Below are 22,354 nucleotides of genomic sequence, written 5' to 3' on the forward strand. Positions count from 1 at the left end.
GCCAACAGCTCAACATTTTCTTGACGTTTACTATGGATTTTTTAAATAATTTTTTTAGCGGGGAAAAACGGCATCTGCTCAAAAAATTTTCATTAGTAGAACTCGGTTCAGGTCAAATATTCAGATTTCTACTAATAGAATATATGCTTAAATTATATTTATTGATTACACAGAATTAGTATGATCTAGATATTTTGATAAAAATGGAAACAAACATGGGTACTCCCTGAGGGTGTTGCAGAATTGCTCCAGCTTAATGACGATGGTAATATATATATTAATTCACGTATATAATAGTTGGGAAATTACATTAGGTGTATAGCGCTTCCATCAGCAGGCGTCATTGTCGACGTCGCAAAGGTCCTCTTACAGGTCGACTTGGTTGTATCTGATCACCAAGCTTAACGTCTGTCTTCTACTTATAAAGTTGCCACTTTTGAACTACGCGCATGACTAATGTCAAAGACTCCTAAACAGCGCATATCTTATTGGTAATCGGCGAAAACTTTTCCCTTTCGAAAAGCACACAGTTGATACCTTAAAAATCCTCATTCGGGTTTGCCATTTTTTTCATCACAACTCTACAACCACAACTCACATTCAGTCGAAGTTAACAGATATGCACGACTTCCTTATTGAGTAAACAAATCGGATACCAACATTGGTTCTCTCTCTTGAAGCAAGCCAAACAGGTCACACTAAACTCGGCACGGGCTTACGCACATATCCTAGGCTTTATATAAACTATCTAACAATCAAAACAAGTCACTCCCACCACACACATTAGTCGCCCTCAGCAAGATGCATGCAAGCTTTCGCCAGTGGTATTATTTTTTAGCATGAAGTAGCACTAACTTAGATCCTTGTTAGCTAATCATTTATGATACTCGACCCCAATTACGACCCTGTTGCTTTTTTATCGTTAGGAGCAAATGATATATCAACCAAATCTAGAACATGCTAAAAATAGCTATACTCTTTCTTGGCTGCTAAAATATCTAAAATAAAGACCATATTAAAAGTTAGCTTTTTAATCATTATTATTATTATTATTATTGGTCACTTCTAGACAATTCTTCAAATTTTAAATGAATTACATAACTTAACAATTATGTTTTAAATAGGTTACTCTTTCATTGACTGAGAAATAAAAAAAAAAATTAAACCCAAATTAAAATGCAAACAATATATCTAAATAAAAACCAATTTTGAATGCCTAATAAGTAGATAGATGCGACCTCGATAACGAACACTCGATTTCTATACCCGAATTACACCACAATATTCATGTCTTTTATTACATATGAGTCGTTAACTTTTTTGCATCAAACTTTTCAGGCGTACCGTATAAATGTATCGGCTATTCCTCCATTTCAGAGCTTCTTTTTAAATAGTTCTTCAATAATACCTATACTTTAATAAGTAGTACATAAAATACAATACCTGACTGAAGACATGCCTTAAAAGGGATATTTGAAATCATCATATTTATTATTTACAAAGGATTTTGACTATACATACGAATTCGGAACTTTGTTAATTGCCTATTTTTATTAAATGCGGACGTTCGTTTGATGCCGACACCAATAACATGATTTTTATTCGCTGGTTATGCCCTAGAGAGTTAACCTCGGCAAATTGGAGGCCGAAAATGAGTAGGATTCTTTTATTGCAAAAATCTACAAAGATAATTTCATGAATCGATTATGGCTATAGGAACCAGCATGTGGCATCATACAACGCTGAATTATGATGAAAACTTGAGGATCATATGTAAAATAAAGTCAGCCAGTAAAAATACAAAATGACAGTCATAAGAAAGTACCGATAAACGCAACCTGTACACGATAAATCGTGAAAGCTTTGTGCTTTCGAGAGAGGGAAATGTTTGTTAGATGAGATTGCTGCTCCGTCTTACCTATGGCTATATTCATTATATGATACTTAACAAACGTCAGGAGCACCGAAATGCCCCCAGGTGCAAATAGGTCGACACTGAAAGAATTAAGATATAGGTAAAGTCAATGTGTCCCTCAATTGGTAATCGGATGAGTAGTACTAAATGCGTCTTTATTCCGTTTTTCCCAATATATATGAAGTACATATGATGTACATACAAAGAGGGCTGACGTAAAGTGAACTATGTGGAAAAAGAGGAATGTGTTTATAAACTTTATGCGGTCATAGAGCAATTGTACATGTTTTACATCAAACGCTAGCGTATATGAGTATTATACAAGAATTTTGTGGTGTTACATTAGGAAATGTCTATTCGTACGAAAAGCTTGAAGGTGTCACCGAGCCGTTGCCCCACTAAATAATATATGATCATAAAAATATAATAAATCTACTTGTTGCTATAATATATAAATAGGCTTTTGTGTTATGTATAACAACGCCATCTATCCTTCTTTTCTTATATGTATAATAGCTATATATTTTTATATCCCTCCACCAACGTTATCCATAGGGTGCGGCACCTAAACTGAGACATACCTTGGCGAGCTACTTGCCATAAACGCATTTATTAATCCGCCATCCGTATGTTCTTTTCAAAAAAAATAACAATAAACTTGTCATAGCGGAAAACAGTGCGTCGTTTTCGTAACTTAAATTGAGTTAAAATTAGCTGCTATCCACTCTCTTTACACTTGACGAATTTCACTAAAATCAACAACCTTCTTTTCCGTACAAAAAATATGATCCACATTATTCTCAGTTTGCATGCAAATTCTAGAAAGGTCCGAAATCCTTTGAGACAAACCGAAGTATCTCTAACAAGTTGCAGATTTGAAGGGCTCAAAAATTCATCAGAGTGGCTCAAGAAGCCATTTTTGATACAGAAACTAGAAAAATATTAGTTGTCAAATTGGTATCCCTAGCGAACTCCAACGATTGAGATCCTTAGCGCTTGTTTGCACTTTTTAAACTTTTTGGCCTTTGTGAGCCCTTGTATTTTTGGGACTTTTGGCCCTCTACCCAAAATCTAATTTCGCCGGAATTTCTTGTACGTAGCGTACTTAAACAACACTTTTATGAGTCGATACCTACTAATATAATTTTTTTAGCTAACTTTTTAATAAAAGTTACTTGCCGATCAAAAAAGTAATATTTTGACAATGACTAGTGAATGACTTGGGTTCCGAATCGAAGCTGTAATCACGATGTTTGGTGGTTACAGTAAACAAACAAAACTTTAGAACGTCTTCTAGCACATGTAAAATAATTCATAATAAAATATGTGTTCGTATTTAAATACTGTCTTAGAAATAAAATTTAAGAGGTCCCCATTTAGGTGCCGTGCCCTATATATATATATATATATATGTATATATATATATACATGTTTCTTACTATAAACGTGTGTTTTCGTTTCGGGACAGTATTCCTCGAATGTAATTTTATATATTTTTCATCTCGCTATGATAAAACATTGCACTTACGGAAAATTAAGATTGGAGAAGCCGCACATTAAAGAATAATATTTCAGTATCACTTTTTTCGTTGAGCCTAAGCTTGAACAATAGAAAATCTCTGTCAGGAATTTCGCCTAATACCTCAATTAGCGCACGGTTCTTCAGTGCATAGACTTGAATTTGAAAGAGCTTGATGTTCTTGTCTGAGTCAATGTAATCAGAGCCTAGTTTGCAACCTTATGACGCAGAGTGACATAAAACTTTTAGACTTAAAAGAAATCTTTACTAGATTCTGTATTCTGCCGTGTTTTATTCTGCTGCGTGATAGATTGCTAAATAGATGCGATTGTTGGCGCTACCCTTCGACACTCTTCCACATATGCTTAATTTGTGAAACTTACTTTTATTTAATATGACTTATAAGACTAAGTCTAGGGGCTACTTTCGACCGCCTTTTAAATATGAATGATTTAGAAATTTTTCTAAATTTCTAAATAATGATATAATTTAAAAAGGAAGAAAGCTCACTTTAAGAAACAATGCATACTAATTTCACTCAAATTCTTTTCGGAGTTGATTTCTTCCGTTTTATTTCGAAATGCGGCCGGAAGCAAGCGCGTCAACACAAGCTCGTAAGTACTCATGAATATTACAGTACAAGATGCCGCTGCTCACCTCATGTTTCAGTAACTTTATTATTTCTGGAGAAGAGCCTTTAGGGAAAGCAGTCAACATTCGCAAACGCAACCACTCGAAAGTTCATCTTTCGAAGTCTGATGCTTGCCAAAAGAGAACTTTTTAAATAAGCATAACTTTTACGAGCAATTATGTATGCAGGCTTACCATCACTCAGCCATACATAATTGTAACTTTAACAAGATAAAATTGTATTAACTAGAGAATAGTTGATAATGTCAGCTAGAATAGGAAAATCTATCAAGAATCCCCAATAGTTGGTAATCAGTGTTAATCATCATCATTCTACAAGGACAGGCATTTATCAAGTGTATAAGTATAATTTGTCTTAACGTTTAATACTGAAGGAAGATCCTTCAGATTTGATGATGACATTTTTACACTCACCATTTCAAGCACGTCGTATCGAAAACACTGGAGCATCAAGTAATCGAGTAGATTAATTGCATAAGGCCAAGAGAGCAGCAACTATTATTAACTATTGCAAGTGTATCTGCGACTTTTAACTTCATGTCTGTGTTTCTCTAGTTCCTCCATATTCTCTTTGATCGGAATTATAGAGTGAACTTGTTTAAAAAGCTTTCGTGGCAAACGATTTGCCCCTTCTGGTTACGCTATTTCTACAGTTTAAAATTTAATCTAAAAAATTCCCTTTGATTATTTAGAAAGGCAAAGATTTTCATGACAATTTCATACATATATCGATTGTAAATTGTTGTGTGCTTATTGCGTTTGGCTTCGTACACGAGTGACCTGCTTTAGATTGTGTCTGGTGACAGAACAAGTGGTGTATCAATATTTTGTGCTAGTACACTGAACATATATAATAGTATAAACATACCATTATGAGATGAGAGGTCAAAATATAAAGTATAATTACTTCATAGTTGCTACATACTCACAATAATAACATCGATCGTAATCATACGTTTGGCCGATTTTTGTTCTTGAGTCATCATTAACCTGTACTGCTGTTCCTTCTGTTGTATTTATCGTTGCCATCTGCCGCCTGTTCCTACATTCGCTCTTCATCTTCGTCTTTGCCTGTTTCTATCTTTCGTCCTCATTTTAGGTTTTAGATTAGACTGCTTCTAAAGGGGATGTCGATGTTGTTGTAATTGAAGTTGTCGATTGTGTCTCTTCATGTGCGTTTGCAAGGTGACCTTTTGCGCAGCTCGATAGTCACAGAGTGGACATTGAAATGGTCGTTCGTTGGTATGAGTCCGCAGGTGGACAGTTACCTGAACAAAAATTAACGGCATTCTTCTCAGCAAGACGTAGTTTGTATATAGATAAGAACAAGAGTTGCTTATGTTGGGGTGAAAGCATATTTTATATTTATTAATATTATTCTAGCGAAACTAGACGTTTAAGTAAATAACTGGAAATAGTCAGATTAATACAATTGTTGTGGCAGAAAAACTAAAGAAAGCACAGCCATGCAAAAAAACTTCATAATGAATGCACAAAATTGAAATTATCTATAGCACGATGACCAAATGCGCGCTTTTTTGTTACCACATAATTAGTACATTGGTCACGCTAACGTGATTCAACTTCATAAAAATCTGTCAAATTTAAGAATCATGCAAATTAATTAAATAAAGATATGGGTTTCTTAGGTTATAATTTGTTCGTTTTTGGCACTTATACACCTTAAAAATTCTGCGGATCGGCGCTTCTTTATTTTTCAGAACACAAAGAGCCTTTGATGAGCTATAGTCTGCCATTACCCAAAAGTATTTTACTACATTGTAGAATATTCTTCTATTTTAATCAAAATAGATTTGACTCATACCACTGATGACACTGATTAAGCAAAAATCTTCAGCTCTCGTTTATATTATAGGCGTACGAATGTAAATTCTATTGGGTTATCTCTCTCTTCGCTTCTTAGGTTTTTCCTTTGAAGAAAGATGTTTAAAAATAATATAAAGCCCATGCCAAATACTTTGCACTAAAATGCTTCAGATCGTAATGATTCGTACTCAACAGGATAAATACCTTTACGTTTTTGAAGCCACATTGGTCATAATTCATTTATTTTAATGAGCTTCAGTGTATTGTCTTTTGCTCGGTCTATTCATTGGTAGAAAAAACGGTCGATAACAAAATGTTTTGGCGGAACAATAATAAATTAAAGATGCTCGAACTGGGATACGCACAGCTAGGCTTGTAATATCTCGATTTTTTTCCAACTAAAAACAACATGCAATGGAGTCTTTTACCTAATTCTTTGTACTGAGTTGGTTAACACGGTTCTAAGAGCTTTTTTCAACAGACAGGTTGAAAAATGCTACCTTTTTAGAAGCCTAGTACGGCAACTTAGCTTCGTATCTGTTTATCATGGAAATCATTGCATACATACACACAAAATAATGTATGGAACCTATCAAAAATGCAGTGAAACAAAATTGTTTAGAAAAAATAATTTTTGTATTTACAGTGATGCTATAGTACTTCAAAAACATACCATATACTTTTTGGTACGTGTATGGATCTATAAAACCGTGTAAATAAAACGATATTGGGTATTAATGCTGAACAATGTTCAAAAAAGCTCTTAGGTTAAGTATCGCATGTTTAAAGGTTCGTACCGGAAAGTCTAACAATAGCTCTTTAGCTGATTAGTAGGATGGATATAAAAAAATTTCAACTAAATGATTGTCTATGAAATTTAATTAAATGCACCCTTCAAGTGGCAAATCATCATCATCATCATCATCATCAAGTTGTCATCAGTCGCTTATTTCAGCACAATTTAGTTCTTAGATCCAACCTTGTGGGCATTGTAGAATCTCTTGAAGCAGATGGGACAGGTGCGACGATCGAGTGAGGACTGTTGACGTGAAGTTAATGTCAAAAGGGATGAAGGCCCAGCTGAAAGAGTATCGAATGGTGTCGGCATCACTTCGAACGACTCCGGAAACCACACATCGCTACCAGCAGTCGGGCCTGTTTACGTGAAGAATAACAGCAAACCAGATGAGAGCGTCATCGAACAAGATTCTATCCATCAATGTTTGCTAAGTTAACTTTTGTCTAGCAGAATATTGCATGAGAATTGAGCCCTGATTGGCTTAAACATTTAAGTAGCGCTCTGTTACTCATTAGAAATAATAACTGCCAGATATTACTTTTAAAAATTCAGTTAACGTTAATCCTTTGCCATCAAATCTAGTAGCAAAGAATTAATGTCAATTAGAGATCATTTGTAATAAATTACTTGTTATGCTAAGAGCGCTAGCGATCAAGATATACATCTCTAAAAATGTTCACCTTTGTTAGTTATATATACGATCATTGAAATATAACCCTGCACAAATATTAAGTGGGTACCGAACAGGCATTAGATTGTGCGAATATTTCGTTTCTGCTTGTAAGGTAATCTCTCACAGCACAAACATTAACGATATTTCCGAATATTCATCATCACTTAACAGAAGAGCGAGCTTGCTTCTGGTGTTCAAAAGTGTTTATAATCTTCGAATAACAGAAAGCTTGATAAAAACTGGTAGCATAAGCTGCACCGATAGTATACAGTGCAAGTACTCGTCTTAAAGAGTCTTTACTGTGCACAAAGAAAGTCATATTTTATTGATATTTTAAATTTCTTTGTTAGTTTTTGTGTACTATTTTGACAATAAACCGTCCATTCTCCCACGATTGTGCAGTTAGCAATGTAGATATGAATCGAAGGCGATATAACTACCAATAGTTAAACTAAAATCGACATTGGTTGTAGTTTACCGGTCACTTACTTAAAAACATTGTTGTCACGATACACTGTATGTAGCATATTTCGAGCCAATTTTATGTCTTCTGGAGGACAAGTGATTATTACGGCATGCAGTAACTACATAATTTCCTGGTATCAATTAACTTCTATGGTTCAAGATCAACGAATGACAGCCGGAAGTAAAATGAGGATCTCTCAAACAAGCGGCCTATAGCCGAAGCAAGCCATTACAATAATAACATGTCAGTTGAAACAAAAAAATTGGCATGTCAATATTTATCTTTCGCTTGCTAATAAAATCTGTTTCATTAAAGAAGTAAGAAAATCACCCAGGTATAATGACGAAAAAAGATTTATTTGATGATAGATTTTTCATCTAGCATACGGTAGAATGTGTTGCGTTAGCTGCTGCTAATCTACGTATGTTCAATATTAATATCAGGTACCAAAGATCTGAAAAGATAATGGAGTTATTAGCAAAATAAATTTTTAAACTAATCATATATTGGTGCGATAAGCTCTATAGTCACTGATAACATAGCCGATTTTTTTGAAAATGTGATTTATTTTCAAGCTCAGTAATATGTACTATACAAAGAGTTTATTTCAAGGGCACATATGAATAGGCCTGGCTAACTCGCTACATAAGATCTGTACATAAACAAAATCATTGAGCCAGCCAGAGATAGTGCGGTTCACTTATATTTATCATTTATACATACTATATGTTTTGTTACTCACTATTAATAATAATAACATGCTCATTAATAGTGAAAATGATTAGGTTTTCTCACTTATTAAGTTAGTGTGTTCGCAAAATACAAATAACATCGTTAAGATGCCTGTGGTAGCTGATTTATTAGAATATGCATTTATTTCGATGATATACGGATATGCGCCGTGCAGGTGACGGTTTTGGAATTCAAAGCAAAGTTGCCGCAGTCGCGCTATGACGTACATTAACGCTAGGACAACCTGTAAGTACAAGAACTTTATTATTATTATACAAAAATAAAGCTTGCTTTATGCTGCAATGAATGCATATTTGTGCAAACTTCACTTCGCTTTTTTTCATTTCAGTGTCACTGTACTTATCACCAAGGAGGCGTGCTTTTACGTAAACTACTCTAAGAGCGAGACGGTCACATAACGCTCCCTTTTTGTGCCGTATAATCACGTAGTGAAGTTTTCTATACAGTGTTCATTATCAATTCATTTCCATAACATGTGGAGTGGGAGCGGTCATAAGCATAAGTAAGCCACTTATACCAAATGTGATTTGATCACTATTTTCCTTGAAAAATTAATTGAATCGCATAAATAAAATGACGTAATTATTCGTCTGTAATAAGCTAATGCTTTTCCCGAAGTTTGTGCCGATGAAAGTAGTGAAACCGATGAATCAGATGCTACAGGCAGGGATTTGGACTCAAAAGTTGACAGGTTGCATAAAAAACGCCCTGAATAAGGGTGACGGGATCTAAGGACAAATGCTATTACAAACAACAAATAGAACCACTTAAGTTATCTGACAAAAAAGAATTCCATAATGTTATGTAGACATGAGGAGCTGGGGTATGACGTACGTCCACGACACACAGAAGAGAGTAACACTGCTACAGTTAAAACCTATAGTCGATTCAAAAATGAGCTAGTTTTGTAAATAAACATATGTACATTAGAATCATAATGAATACGCACATATTCAAATTCCATAATCCAAATAAAATACCCCGAAAAAGTCTTTTCTAATATGAGTGGATGCCCTTTCTAATATACTTCTTCTTTAAGCAAATAAGTAATTTATTCTGTTTGCGTGATCCTTAAAGGACTACAATATCTAAGCAATAATATTTACTTGCAAGAAACATTTTAATAAAATATCCATTGTATTAAGCACCTACATAGCTGCAATAGCGTCTCTTGTTCTTCGGTTTAGTGTATCTCATACATGACGATACTGAAGTTTTGCACTATTGTGGGAAACCACGGACCAAACTATTACATATCTTCTATAACCATGAATGTAAATTGCATTTATTTAAATGCTCGTTCACTTCGTAAGAACTGAGCTATAGATACTCTTTAGTAATACCTAAACATGAGGAGAATAACCGTTGCTCTAATAACTGAAAGATGGCTCTTTGAGGAACAGGTACGTCAAGCTAAGCAATGACTTGTTCAAAGTTTTTAGAAAGGACAGAATGTCGCGTAGCGAAAGGGTTGTTATACTTGTAAGAATTGAAGTTCTGTGATCCGAAATTGATATAATATCTTTATCGTAGTATGACACTCCTGCGTAGAGTGATACAGCTTGCTTCATACTTCTTCTCGGCCAGGGGCACAACTCACCCACAGATTGCGCACTGACACCAACTGAAGAACCGAAAACGTTAATGAAATATTAAAACACTATAGTTAAAGGTGATTTAAACCTGTCTCGCATTGTCTGGGACACACTAAGCATACCAAGAGTAAGTACAGAGAATTCCAAGGCAATAATACTCGTTAATTTCGGTACTAACCATAGGTCAGAAGAGTTTGCTGCACATCCCGTTTGATGCACTACAAGCGCAACGTTTATTTTTGACATTATTCTATGCAACGACAACTAGCAACTAGACACTGAAGTGCTTCCCAACTTGGTTAGTTCAGACCACTTTTTGGTAAAATTCTGTATTACCGAGTTTATTTAATCCACAATGAGCTAAACTATTTACAAAGAGTCGACTAAGCAAAAGGAAATAATGCAGCATCTAATGAAACTGCAGTTTAGAACTAGTGAAACTCAAGACAAACTTTCGTCATATTTATCTGAAAATCAGAATCTCATTCTGTGTTCCCTTTCACAAATTTTAAGGTGATCTACCGACAGTGCTCAATGCCGGACGTATTCCGAATAGCTGAATGGAGTGCCTGGTGTACAAGAAGGAAACTAAGGTTGGGCCTGCCAAGAAAAGGCCAGCATCGCTACCTGTGCTAGTATACAAACTACTTGAATGCGTCATCTGTGCAGCTATATACAAGAACGCTAACGAGCGAAAATTTATATCTGATGCCTAAAAACAAGGACGAAGTAACGCTCTGCAGGTACTGGAATACATTTTGAGTGGGCAAAGTTCATCAATACGTGTCAGCGTTTCGACGTGGTGTGCCTCGACCTCAAGTCAGCGTTTGAATCAGTTACTTATCTCATGGTTGTCAAGATGCTTTCTCAAAGCTTCGGCGTCAACAAATGATTGGTAAAGCGAATCTAAATTTTTCTCAGTGACTATGACCTTCTGTGTTAAGAGTCATTAAGACATACATAGATCTAGTCAGAACCACCTCGGGTTGCTCTCAAGCCATAATACTGATACGTTTTCTGTATAATTTGTATGTAAATTTGATAATCTATATATTACTCTCTTTTGTATTTGTAAAAATGTTCAGATGATGTATAAATACGTGCAGGGGTCAATAGCGGCAATAAATGCTTCCTCTAGAAAAGTTTTTAGATCATCAGTGGATTAAAACCATTGGTTAGAAAATGTGTCGTTCTGCATTTTGAGCGCAGAATTTCCAATAATAATTTATATTAAATCGGTGAACTCAACCAATAATATAAATATAATATAATAATAAGAAATATCCACGACTTAATGTTCGTCGTGAGTATTACTCTAAAGTACGCAGAACACGTTCGAACGTATCAAAAAGCATCTTCCAAGACCGAAAGCAGTATTCGGCACAATCGGGACAGGTATCAGGTCCCACAGCAACGTTTAATCAAATCTTGTTTTTAAAAAGTGGCTTGTAAATGACCTACCTTTACACAGTCTTTCGCGCACTGTGCAATCTTAAAACAGTGGATATCATACTTGCTTTGTGCATACGTCCAGCATTGTAAACAGCTTTTGAATAAAATGTTTAACTATATGATACACTCGGACTCTTCGAACAATCTTATTTGAGTATTGGATCTAGCGATCTGCTCGAGATCTCAGAAGCCGGGTGACAAAGAACTTTTAGTTAGAGAAAAATTTATGAAAAAAGACAATTAAGCAACAATAAACTAGCTTCCTATAACCGTTAGCTTCTTACTAAGTAAACAAGAAGCTTGTGTTTATAGCCCAAGGAACGGTTTTTATTGACTCATTCCGTGAAATTTCATGACCGGTTGTTCGTCGAAAAAGGTTTCGCATCACTGTGATTCATGCTATAAATATAGCATTCCATAGCATATTGAGAAATCATGTGTTCACTTCTAATCCGTAGTAGATAGCAGGACTCAATTTTTCATTCACGATTGGAAACTAGATTTGGCGCATCGTGTACAAACATACGTACAATGTATATATGCGATTTTACTTGAATCACCTTCACTTCAGTTCAAAGAAAAACAGCTTTCTAGTAACCAGACTTGAGATACTTGCTTTGATATAAAATATCAACAATAAAATATTAAGATTTTTTAAAAATAATGGGTATGACTGATTACTCACAGCAACTAATTAGCTGAAAATGAATATTGTCTGTTTCCATAAAAATGAATTGCGAGCAGATGTGTAATGATGTTCTGCCTAACGCTTTTAGTGTATTACAAACCCAAATTGGACTATCAAGCTAGAAACTGCAAGTTGCATCGAACATTTTTTTATACATCTCTGTTATTTTTTGAGTATTGCTATTTGCTTAAGCCACATAACTTCGCATTAAAGTGGGCAACCATCAAAATACAGTTCATGCGTTATAAAATCTAAAAAGAAACACCACAACTAAACAAAGACAAACGTTTTACAGCTCAGATCCGCATAAGCCTTAAAGGTATTAAATTGTACTTGTCGTAAACATGTCTATTTTCCGCAGGGCTTTGCTCAGTGCGGCCCTTACTATTACAGTAGACGCAAGAGACACCTGTTGCCCTTGCTGAGATGCTATGATGACGCTTTGGCATTCGTACGTTGTTGCTTACATTAGCGTGCGCTAAGAAAGGAATCATGAGTAACCTGCAGTAATGACTAATATTCAAAGAAACTTAGATGAAATTAAGTGTGATCTACGATGAGTGTTATTGTTTGTAAACTTACGAGGATAACGTGTTATAACAAGTAAGTTCCATAATTCTGCATTATGTTACTACAACAACAGGCATCCTTTGGAAACGCCATCTCTGACAGACGCTAAATTATTTTAGTACACTTATTTAGTAGTTTAGTCCTTACTGAAATGACTTTCAGACGTGAAATCAATGGCTGCAAAAATATTTTTGGAGGTAAAGATGCGGTAATTTAGTTGTACTCCAAAAGTAGTAATGAATTATATCATCATTTTTAGCACACATTTTTAGCCACTGGAGCAGAGAAGTACGAAAAAATCCCATTCACGGTGTATTTATATATATGATTGCCGACCGCTTTGTTAGTCATCCTCGGTCACCGCTAATTTGGTCCAATCAATGTCCGGAATGCTTCAGATAATCATCAAGGCTTGAGGTGTCCTTCGAAATATTTAGTTTACTGATATTTTTCATATCGTCCAATCTCTTTGAAACGATGTGATAGTGATTTTTTTGGTCCTTTAACCATGAAATAATTCCGTCCAATTAAATATTTACAGGTAATATGAAATAATTGTTTATTTGAGAACTATTCGTTTCATTTCAATCATAGATGTCTTGGTTAAAATGAATTCGTCCAAAGTAAGAGAGCAGTCGAATACTGTTGGGACTTACTGTAAATAACTGCTTTTTTTTTTCTATTCTATAAATCGCATTTCTTTATTATAATAGCAGTAGCCATTGCCTATTTATGTACATAATTAATTAATTAGCCAAGACAGTTACGCTAATACAGTTTCCATCTAATTCAAACAAATCAAGCGTTCCTAGAAAAAAATTTTTGTAGACCTTCAGGTTCTCCTTCCAAACTTAAAATAATAATTAAAAAATTGGCATATATTTGATATGTTTTTTTTATGTGGATAGGGTGACGGTTGTGCCCATTGCAAGAAACAACACGTCTAGCGTGTCTCTTCATCAACAGCAAACGAAATCATCAAGGGTCTGATGAAATCATCAAGAGACTAGAAAGCCAGGAACCCATAAAAAGAAACATGATACATAGTACTTCACCTACAGACTGACACTTCTCAATGTAAGCCTGCTCTTCTCGAGTATCGGCAGGGGACTAAAGTGCACACAACTATGCTGTAAACCCTGTCTTGGATGACCCACTTCTAATACATTACGGTTCAGATCGGGGGGGAGGGGGGGGGGTATCCGACATGAATCAATAAAATATTGTACTCATTAGCAGACGTTTCAATATGGTGTATTAGTGTTTTCATGAAGAAATAGAAATTAAATTGGAGTAATTTTAGAATCATTGATGTGCCCAATGCGTTCTTGATGCCTGACTTTATGTGTGCCAAGACCAGGTATATCAGGTCTCTTTGACTGGATTTTACAGTCAATTCATAGATATTACGTAACTCAATAATGCATGTGTCATTTTTGTTAAGCCCAGCAATACATATATTACTTCCTGGTTCATCTGATCAATTCTAAAGTTGTTCAGTAAATTATTCACATTTAAATAACTCGAACCAATCATGGATTTTTTATCGAATACTCTTTAGAAAAAATGATGTTTATAAGCTGTTAATGTGGCGGTAAAGCTATACAGACCTCTACGCAAGAAATTACAGGTGTCTCCGCCAAACCTAAAACATATCTTAGACGAAAAACATCTCAAAGTGCACCGTCAAACTAGAATTGGTAAAGTCGCGTTATCTTTTTTAAAATAATGGTGTCATAAAAGCTATCACATAGTTCCTTAAACATATACTGTGCCAGATGGTGGACGTGGACATAAATTGCACATTTTCGGATGAAGTATTACGGTACTTTAGTACAGATTTGAGATATACAAATATAACGATGCTCAGCGATGACAGCTAACGACATGCACCACTGATTGGGACCCTGCTGCTAGGTAGTGGAATTTTATTACTGCTTATATGACAATAAATAAAAAGCTCTCTAGTGTATTCGATTTATGTCACAAGATTCCAACTTCTGTCAGGATAACATCTGAATTCTAGATAATGTTTAGTGATGGTCTGTAAAAGGGAAGGATCGGATTCAGTATTCAAGTTGGTCTAAACGTTTCAATATGGTGTATTAGTATTTTCATGAAGAAATAGAAATTAAACTGGAGTAATTTTAGAATCACTGACATGCCCAATGCGTTCTTGATGCCCACTTTATGCGTGCCAAGACTAAGTATATCAAGTCTCTTTGACTGGATTTTACAGTTAATTCATGGATATTGCGCAATTCAATAATGCATGTGTCGTTTTTGTTAAGCCCAGCGATCATCCGATCAATTCTAAAGTTGTTCAGTAAATGATTCTCATTTAAATAAGTATCGCCATGCTGCGCCTGCGTAATAATTTAAATGTATTCTTAACAACAGAGGTCAGGTTTTGTAAAAAAAAGCCGGCCAATAGCTTAATAACTTGTGAGTTGATTCGCCGCCTTCCGCTTGCGTCTTATTTACTTTAAATTGGAATAATCATGTTTACGGTACTAAAAGCTTAGTACTCAATTTCTGCAAAATATTTGTAGCATGCCATACAAAGACTTTGTCGTTAAGTGTGTTTACTTTTTAGGTGATTACCCATGTGTAAATCGCATTTCGTGACCCATAATGTACTTTACTCAAATTACTTGTGATAACGATATCGTGACAGGTTTGCGGATGGGCCCACAATTAGGACCGTGTTGGACACCCCTTCAACAATTTGGTGAATTGGCTAATCTGCAACAAAGATTATTACTATAAATGTATACAGATGTTTCGGATGTTTACCACACGATCCTTTATACTTAGTCCCGGTATCCCTATTCGCCCAAAGTTTCGCCATTTGTTAGGTTCCCTATTCGCTCGTGTTCATATATTTCTCCATTAGGTTTATCAGCCGTGCCAAAGCTGTGATATCATACTAAATGCTGATAAGTAATATCGACAACGAATTGTTACATAATATTCAAAAAGATGTCACTGAGGTATCATGTTCTACTTTAAATTATTGATGTCATTTGCAGTGGTCACTTGCAGACTAGTAAAACATAATTTTTAGATTTAGCGACCTGGTAACAAAAACACGTCATGATAAATAGTTTAGATCATGTTATTGTTCTATGCTTCCGAGTTCAAACTTAGGTCTCAGAGGTACTAGGTACAAATTACTATGGAACCCAAAATGTTTAAAAAATAAATTACAGTTGCAAGCAGTTAGCCCAGGCTTTACTGCCGGAAAGGAGAGAGAAACGTATAACGCAAACACGGTCTCTTCTCTAGGTAAATCACTGTCGATGTTTACTCAAAAACTATTCTCATACAGGTCTATGATTCACACTACGTATCGATGAGCATAGCTGGTTTTAAGTATCCTTCAGTGGCTGAACGAGATGATCGATGAATAAGCACAACTATTAAGCCCTGTCAAAGCCGAATGCACACTTATTAGAGTTTAATGGGATTAATTGAGTACGTAATATCATCAGAACCATCTTACCAAGAGGTAAACCACAGTAAAAATGTATGTACAAATGTATTCGAATCAAGGCTATCTACGAGGTCGTAATTTAACTCATTTTCAATTACCTGACCTGAATTATCGCTATGTAGACTTATTAAAGTTTTTAGAAGCACCGCTTGTTAATGTAAGACGAAATATATAGCTTGAAAATTGATAAAGATGTATACACGAACACTTGTTGTACAGTCCGGATTCGCAAGAAACAATTTGCGCTTTATAAAAGAGTCAAAACGGCAGTTGCTGTTGTCTGCTGCTTCAGTTTGCTCACTAAAATATTCTGTATAAACAGAAAAGACGTCGAATCGGAGAACGATAGGGTCATAGCGTTTATTTCTGCGAATCCCTTAAAACGCCTGTTTTACTGAAGCAGCTTCCATCTTACGAAGGTGCCCAATCTTCCCATGTGAACCATTTTCAATAAACAGGACGTACTTCGGTACCAGCAATAACGAACTTCGGCGTCTTTCACATACTATAACCTTCGCACATCTTCGCAGCGAACACAAGTTTCTTGGGGAAAACGAATTCGCATAGAATCAGCACAGGCTGTAGTCTACCATTTTGTATAAACCCTCACACATCGGATACGCACTTAGCACTTGATGTGGTCGTTACAACCTGTTCACCCGTTCCCACTTTTGATTAGCTTCAGGAGGGAAACAGAAAGGCATTTGGTATCAGCAGACTAAAACAATGTTGATTTACCCAACAGAACGAAAGCACAGATCCCCTTCGAAGTACATGTCTTAGCATGACGATCAGAAGCGTATCGCATGTCGGTATATACAGATATTTATTCGCTACTACCCCATGCTTTCGGTGGCATTCAAGCCGAAGACACCGACTCCCTCTCCCGGCTATCCAGACGCACGGCCGTTCGATGTAAACATTCAGTACATACGAGATGTGGCGCGTATCTGGGATGGTGCTCCAAGCTAGCGCAGACATCCGACGAAAAAGCATTCATTAATGCCTTATTGCGCCTACCAATTAGCGTTAGTTTTCAGCTAGATTCAGATTAGATTGAGCTAGATTTTCAATGGTAGTATCCCTTTGTGCTTGGCATCGGACTTCATCAACTACGATATTATAGCATACCATCTAAAGCTGGCTAACTACGGGGATCTGCTGAACAACTAACAAAATTCAAGATCTGCAGGAAAATATTCAGTCATTATTTAATATTAATTTCTGTTTGCAAACATCACATCGCGCACATTAGAAGCGAAAACAGTTATAAGCAACTATGAGCCTAAGGAAGAATTAGAAAGAGTATCAGACAAACAATATCGTAATCAGCTGTAAGCTAACTGATTGTTTGTTCGAACGAATTTGCACACAGATCTTCAATATAACACTTATTTTTTCAAGAAACTAAGTTTGAATTACAAGACAATTTTGAGCTATTACAGTACAAGAAATTAGGAAAATTTGTAACGTTCGATTTAACTGGTTGAAAATCAACCGTAGCATGCGATTTCAAACAGGCCTATTCTAGCACTTGATGTAGAGTGGGCTGTCAAACCCTAAAACAAAATCAATTTGACCAAAGAATTCGCTGTATGCAGTGGCGATTGCTGTTACGTAAAACTTTTGATATTAAAAACCGAGACTAAGAGTTAAACTATGAAGTAACCTTCTGTGGACGTTATCTGCATAGGTATTTGGGTTCGAAAAAAATGAGAAAAGAAATTATGGTATGTTGGTTGTACCGAATTTCCGTACAAACTTTACGATCATTGTCAAATTTATCCTGACTTTTTGATTAATATTTAGTGTTGAACTGGATCTCCTGGTGCTCCTGTGAGGAGGAAAATCAATTCGGGTCTCCAGTGCATTGACGGCTATGCATTTGGCACTACTAGACTACAGCATTTACCTTTAGTATATTTAAATCTAATGTATGGCCACCATAAGATTTGATTTAGTGGCAACATTAACCATAGTGTGAAGCTGCACCTTAGTATTGCTTGCATTACTATGCACTACATGGCTTTCGCTGAATACTGTATCTAACTAACAATACTAAAATTTCCCCAAATTAAAAATGCAATTGAAACAGTAAAGTAGTAATATTGGAAGTATTGCAATATAATTATGTATAACTATGGTGAGCTATAGCTTTGCATAGTTGACTGTTAATATCACCAGTCTCTTTGCAAATATTGTAATTCATATGGTGAGATTGTTTTCAACATTGCTTTTACGAACTTTGTTTTTCAATTAGTCACAAAAGAGAAAAAAATCGAGAAAATTTAAAGCCATCGCTACGCGTCGAGATTAGCCGACCTGAGAACATAGCATCAGACAGATTGATTCTTTCCTTCATTTTGTTGGAACTAAAAGGTTTTTTGTAAGGTTTAAATTTGAGGACATATCGGATATAGCTAGGTACTAACTGTTACTGCGATTCTATCACAATTTTTGAAAAGATAGGCACTAGAGACACTTTTATCATACAAGCTGCCTTGAACACGTAAAATGGTTTTTCGACATTCATCCTTGAGTTCTCTGTGTTCCAAATGTGGCAGTTTTTGTATTTATATGGGCGGTCAGCTAAAAATTAGTTTTACCAGAAAAGGTGATATAATCAAAGAACTCGCTAGCATGTGCATTACATTTCAACATGTGATTAAGAAAAATAATTCCTATGATGGTTTTGAACACACTATTGTTGAGTTTACTGTAGCTTGTATGACAAGAATGCGACTCTTGCTTGAAAGAAAGACGCAGAGTGCTCGTCGATAGCCCAGGTTGTGGAGAACGACGACTTGTTGAAGTCGCTGGATCGGCATTTACACTGCTCGTTGTTGCAGTGACTTGTTTGTTTGGTTCGTGCTCTCCCCGGGCTCCCGCTATCGCGAGTAAACCAGTATGTTCGAATTCCTTCGTTAATTACCTGGCTGTTTCTTGTGTTAACGAGAAGTGTCGTGCGTTTTCTGTGTGACATTTGCAGATTTTCATCGTAACTGATTCACTTAATCAATAGCAAACTTTTACGAAGAACGAACGTTGTGTCAAACTGTAACGTCCAGCCGCCCAACAAGCGCTGTTGTGTTTATCGTTCGATAGTCTACTAGTTTCTTTGCCTATTTACATATACGAGGAAAGAGGGACAAAGTAGGCCGGCAACTTCTTACACATTCTAAATCAGGTCATTCTAAATTACCATTGGCGGGGTGGCTAGGACAGTTATACTTTTAGCTCAAACAGCCGAAGACCATTATGTTAAGCGTCGACGAAATATACTACATAATAGGCGTAATTAAATAAACCAACAAATAATGGTGCACTGAAAACAGCCAATTTTTTTAAATCTCTCCCACCTTTTACATGTATGCCTACACAGGGTGGGGCATAGATATCGGGGCTTTTTCTTTCAAGTCATTTTTAGGAGACAAAACACCTAGAAAAGTTATTGTCTTCGTTTTTTCTCCACCGTTATTACGAGCTAGCCCAAATGAATACTCATAACGCAAACAACATAGCTTTTGCGTTTCTTGGATGGCTCCATATGCAGGTTCGGGACAGTCCAGATGTCAAGACCGCAAAATCAGGTTCAAAATTGAATCACCATATTACCGGATAGCTGAGCGTTACATTGTATTTAGCATTAACCTCTTTGAGGGGAATCTGACATTAATGTGAGGGCTGCAAAAGCGTTATACAATTTTTATTGCAGACACGTTGTGAAAGAAATGATAAAAAAAGATATCAAAAAGGTGTCTTTCTGAGTTTCTGTTGTGTACATTGATCGAATATTATATAATATTTTAAAGTTTTTTGCCTACCATTCTTCTGTAGAAGAGAAAGCCACAGAGAAAAGGATCGCAAAAAGTAAACGTGCAATTTACGAGCAAACAAACATTCCGATTAAAAATGTTTTCATATATTAAAGGTGCCATTCCCGACGGTTATGTTTACTCAATGTAACTTTCGTCTATTCCGATTACAGCTTTAATTTGGTGCTTAAGGTACCAATTATTTTAGTTCACGGGAAACCTTTGATAGTAATTCTGCCTTAAGCGATATTGGTAGGTGCAAACCAGTGTAAGTGTTGTTTAAATACGCGGCATACAAAACATAAAAAAGTTACGAAAATTTGAACGAACTTATATAACTCAAGTTGGTATTTTTCAAAAGGCAATGGCTCATAACGCTCAAAGGAACTATGAGTTGAAGCTAATCTGAATGACCCATTGTCAATTAATATGCTGTTATCCAAAACGGTCGTTAATCTCGATATAGAAAAGCGAAGTATATGAACAATGGCTTTGTGGGCCAGGTTTACGAATCTTCGAACTCTTTAAAGCCTAATTATATTAAGGACCTTTCGTTTGCTTTATAAAAAAACTTCTTTGTATTTTTTAAAAGTATCATGAAATTTCACAATAATGTAGATCATTTATTTCAGGCAAAAAAGTTTGATAATTTTATATGCCGCCCATTGCCAGCAGGAAGCGGCAATAATTTACTGTTTTATTATTCATTGCGGTATATCTAGTATTGCGGTATATGAGATCGCGAAATCAGCTGCCTCACGAAGGAATCGTCTCTGCTCATTTGCTTGCTAGTCTACCTGCCCCTGTCGTGGTATTGTTTTTTCAAGGACTGTGTGTACCGCGAACGCTAAATTTTCGGGACATCATCGAGATACGCAGCACGTGTTGTCTACGATCTACCACGCGCACCTCGGCTTAGAGAGATACAAAAACCATTTTCGCAAGAATCGAGTCATAATTCCGTAGTTCGGCGTAACGCGCATCCGCTATGTGTCCAGCGACAGTTTTAGTCGAGGTTTGGCTCTTTTAATAAGGCACGTTGTTTATGAAAGTATTTTAGGTGTATATGAAGACCTTTCGCAGTTCCAATGTCATGTTGTGTTTTTAGTGCTGTTACTACACGAAGTGGTTGTAAATTTGAAGTTCCACAATAAATATGTAGTACTTTTAAAAGTTTGTTCCATCAACAGCAAAGATGGCGTTGTTATTGCCTAAACCGGACAAGGCGCATTTTAAATACTAGCTAGAATTAGGCAGTTGTTACGGATGTGTCTGTCTAGGGGTCGGATTTTAGGCCATTCAGATACGCCCAAATACAATTCTGAGAACTATTGTCTTTCTCAATGCGTACCATCTTTCGCTTGTTAAGTCTTCGAAACTTGAGCACTGTAACAACCCAAATTTATGCCTGTAATAATTGAAACGGTAGTGGGAATAATAATATATGCTAGGTAACTTAGCGTAACTTGCGTGTTTGAATCCGGAACAACCAAAAAGGTTTACCTGCAACAGCCCAGAATAAGGTGAGTTATTTTCTCTGCTAAGAACATTTTCGAAGAGAAATAAGTCTTAGCCTGTTAATATCGTCTAATTTGCGATAATAATCGAAACTTTGTGGTGAATTTGAGCAAGAAGGTATTGAAAAAGATTGCAAGATGCTTCCGGATAGAAGTTGGGAAAGTTACGACCAAAACCGTATATAACTTAAACACCGTTTGACCCGTACATTTACTACATGTTGTATTTGTACTTACATTTAGTCTGAACTCTTTTTTTTTATCTTTACACAGTTTTACGATATCAGGTATTCTTAAAAAGATTGAACTCGAAAAAAGCGAGTTGTTCTGTTGGAATATTTGTTGGAATTTTTAATGTCAGTACAAGTGTACTTTATCACCTAAAGAACACGTAGTAAACCTGTAGAATAACATTTTATGACCATGAAACTACAACCGTTTGTTATTCGGCCGCGGATATTTTCAGTCTCTAAGGGGTTTTCTTTACCGGTGACATATGCTGCGCTGTACCATATTTGTGGGCATCGCTAGCGACATTTTTATTTGCGATCTATTCCACATCTTAATGAAATACGAAAATAAACTAATAGTCCGTTATTTCTTCCAGCCATAATCCAA

General features: G+C 35.9%; 1 protein-coding gene and 2 long non-coding RNA genes across 7 annotated transcripts; 2 read left to right on the forward strand and 1 right to left on the reverse strand.

Moving 5' to 3' along the window:
* Positions 1 to 1,460: 1,460 nt before the first annotated feature.
* On the reverse strand, positions 1,461 to 16,647 carry LOC147757158 (zinc finger protein 219-like). Of its 5 annotated transcripts, none has more exons than XM_086984438.1 (3): positions 16,503 to 16,641; positions 6,892 to 7,067; positions 1,461 to 5,353 (listed from the first exon to the last, which is right to left on the reverse strand). In XM_086984438.1, exons 2-3 carry the CDS (start codon positions 7,018 to 7,020, stop codon positions 5,204 to 5,206), a joined length of 279 nt encoding a protein of 92 aa, XP_086840564.1. In that variant the 5' UTR covers positions 7,021 to 7,067; positions 16,503 to 16,641; the 3' UTR covers positions 1,461 to 5,203. The 5 variants fall into 5 exon arrangements, 2 of the variants coding, with proteins under 2 accessions (XP_086840564.1, XP_086840565.1); XM_086984439.1 differs by having other exon boundaries at positions 16,508 to 16,637; XR_015324417.1 differs by lacking the exons at positions 1,461 to 5,353; positions 6,892 to 7,067 and adding an exon at positions 8,681 to 8,826 and having other exon boundaries at positions 16,508 to 16,647.
* On the forward strand, positions 5,271 to 11,782 carry LOC147757159 (uncharacterized). The gene is made up of 2 exons (XR_015324422.1): positions 5,271 to 5,392; positions 10,712 to 11,782. It is a non-coding gene; the product is annotated as an uncharacterized LOC147757159 (long non-coding RNA).
* Positions 12,801 to 21,413, forward strand: LOC147757160 (uncharacterized). The gene is made up of 3 exons (XR_015324421.1): positions 12,801 to 12,941; positions 13,817 to 19,309; positions 20,852 to 21,413. It is a non-coding gene; the product is annotated as an uncharacterized LOC147757160 (long non-coding RNA).
* Positions 21,414 to 22,354: the final 941 nt, after the last annotated feature.

The sequence above is a fragment of the Varroa destructor genome, unplaced genomic scaffold (genome assembly GCF_002443255.2).
Source record: "Varroa destructor unplaced genomic scaffold, Vdes_3.0 BEIS01000003.1, whole genome shotgun sequence".
NCBI lineage: Eukaryota > Metazoa > Arthropoda > Arachnida > Mesostigmata > Varroidae > Varroa > Varroa destructor.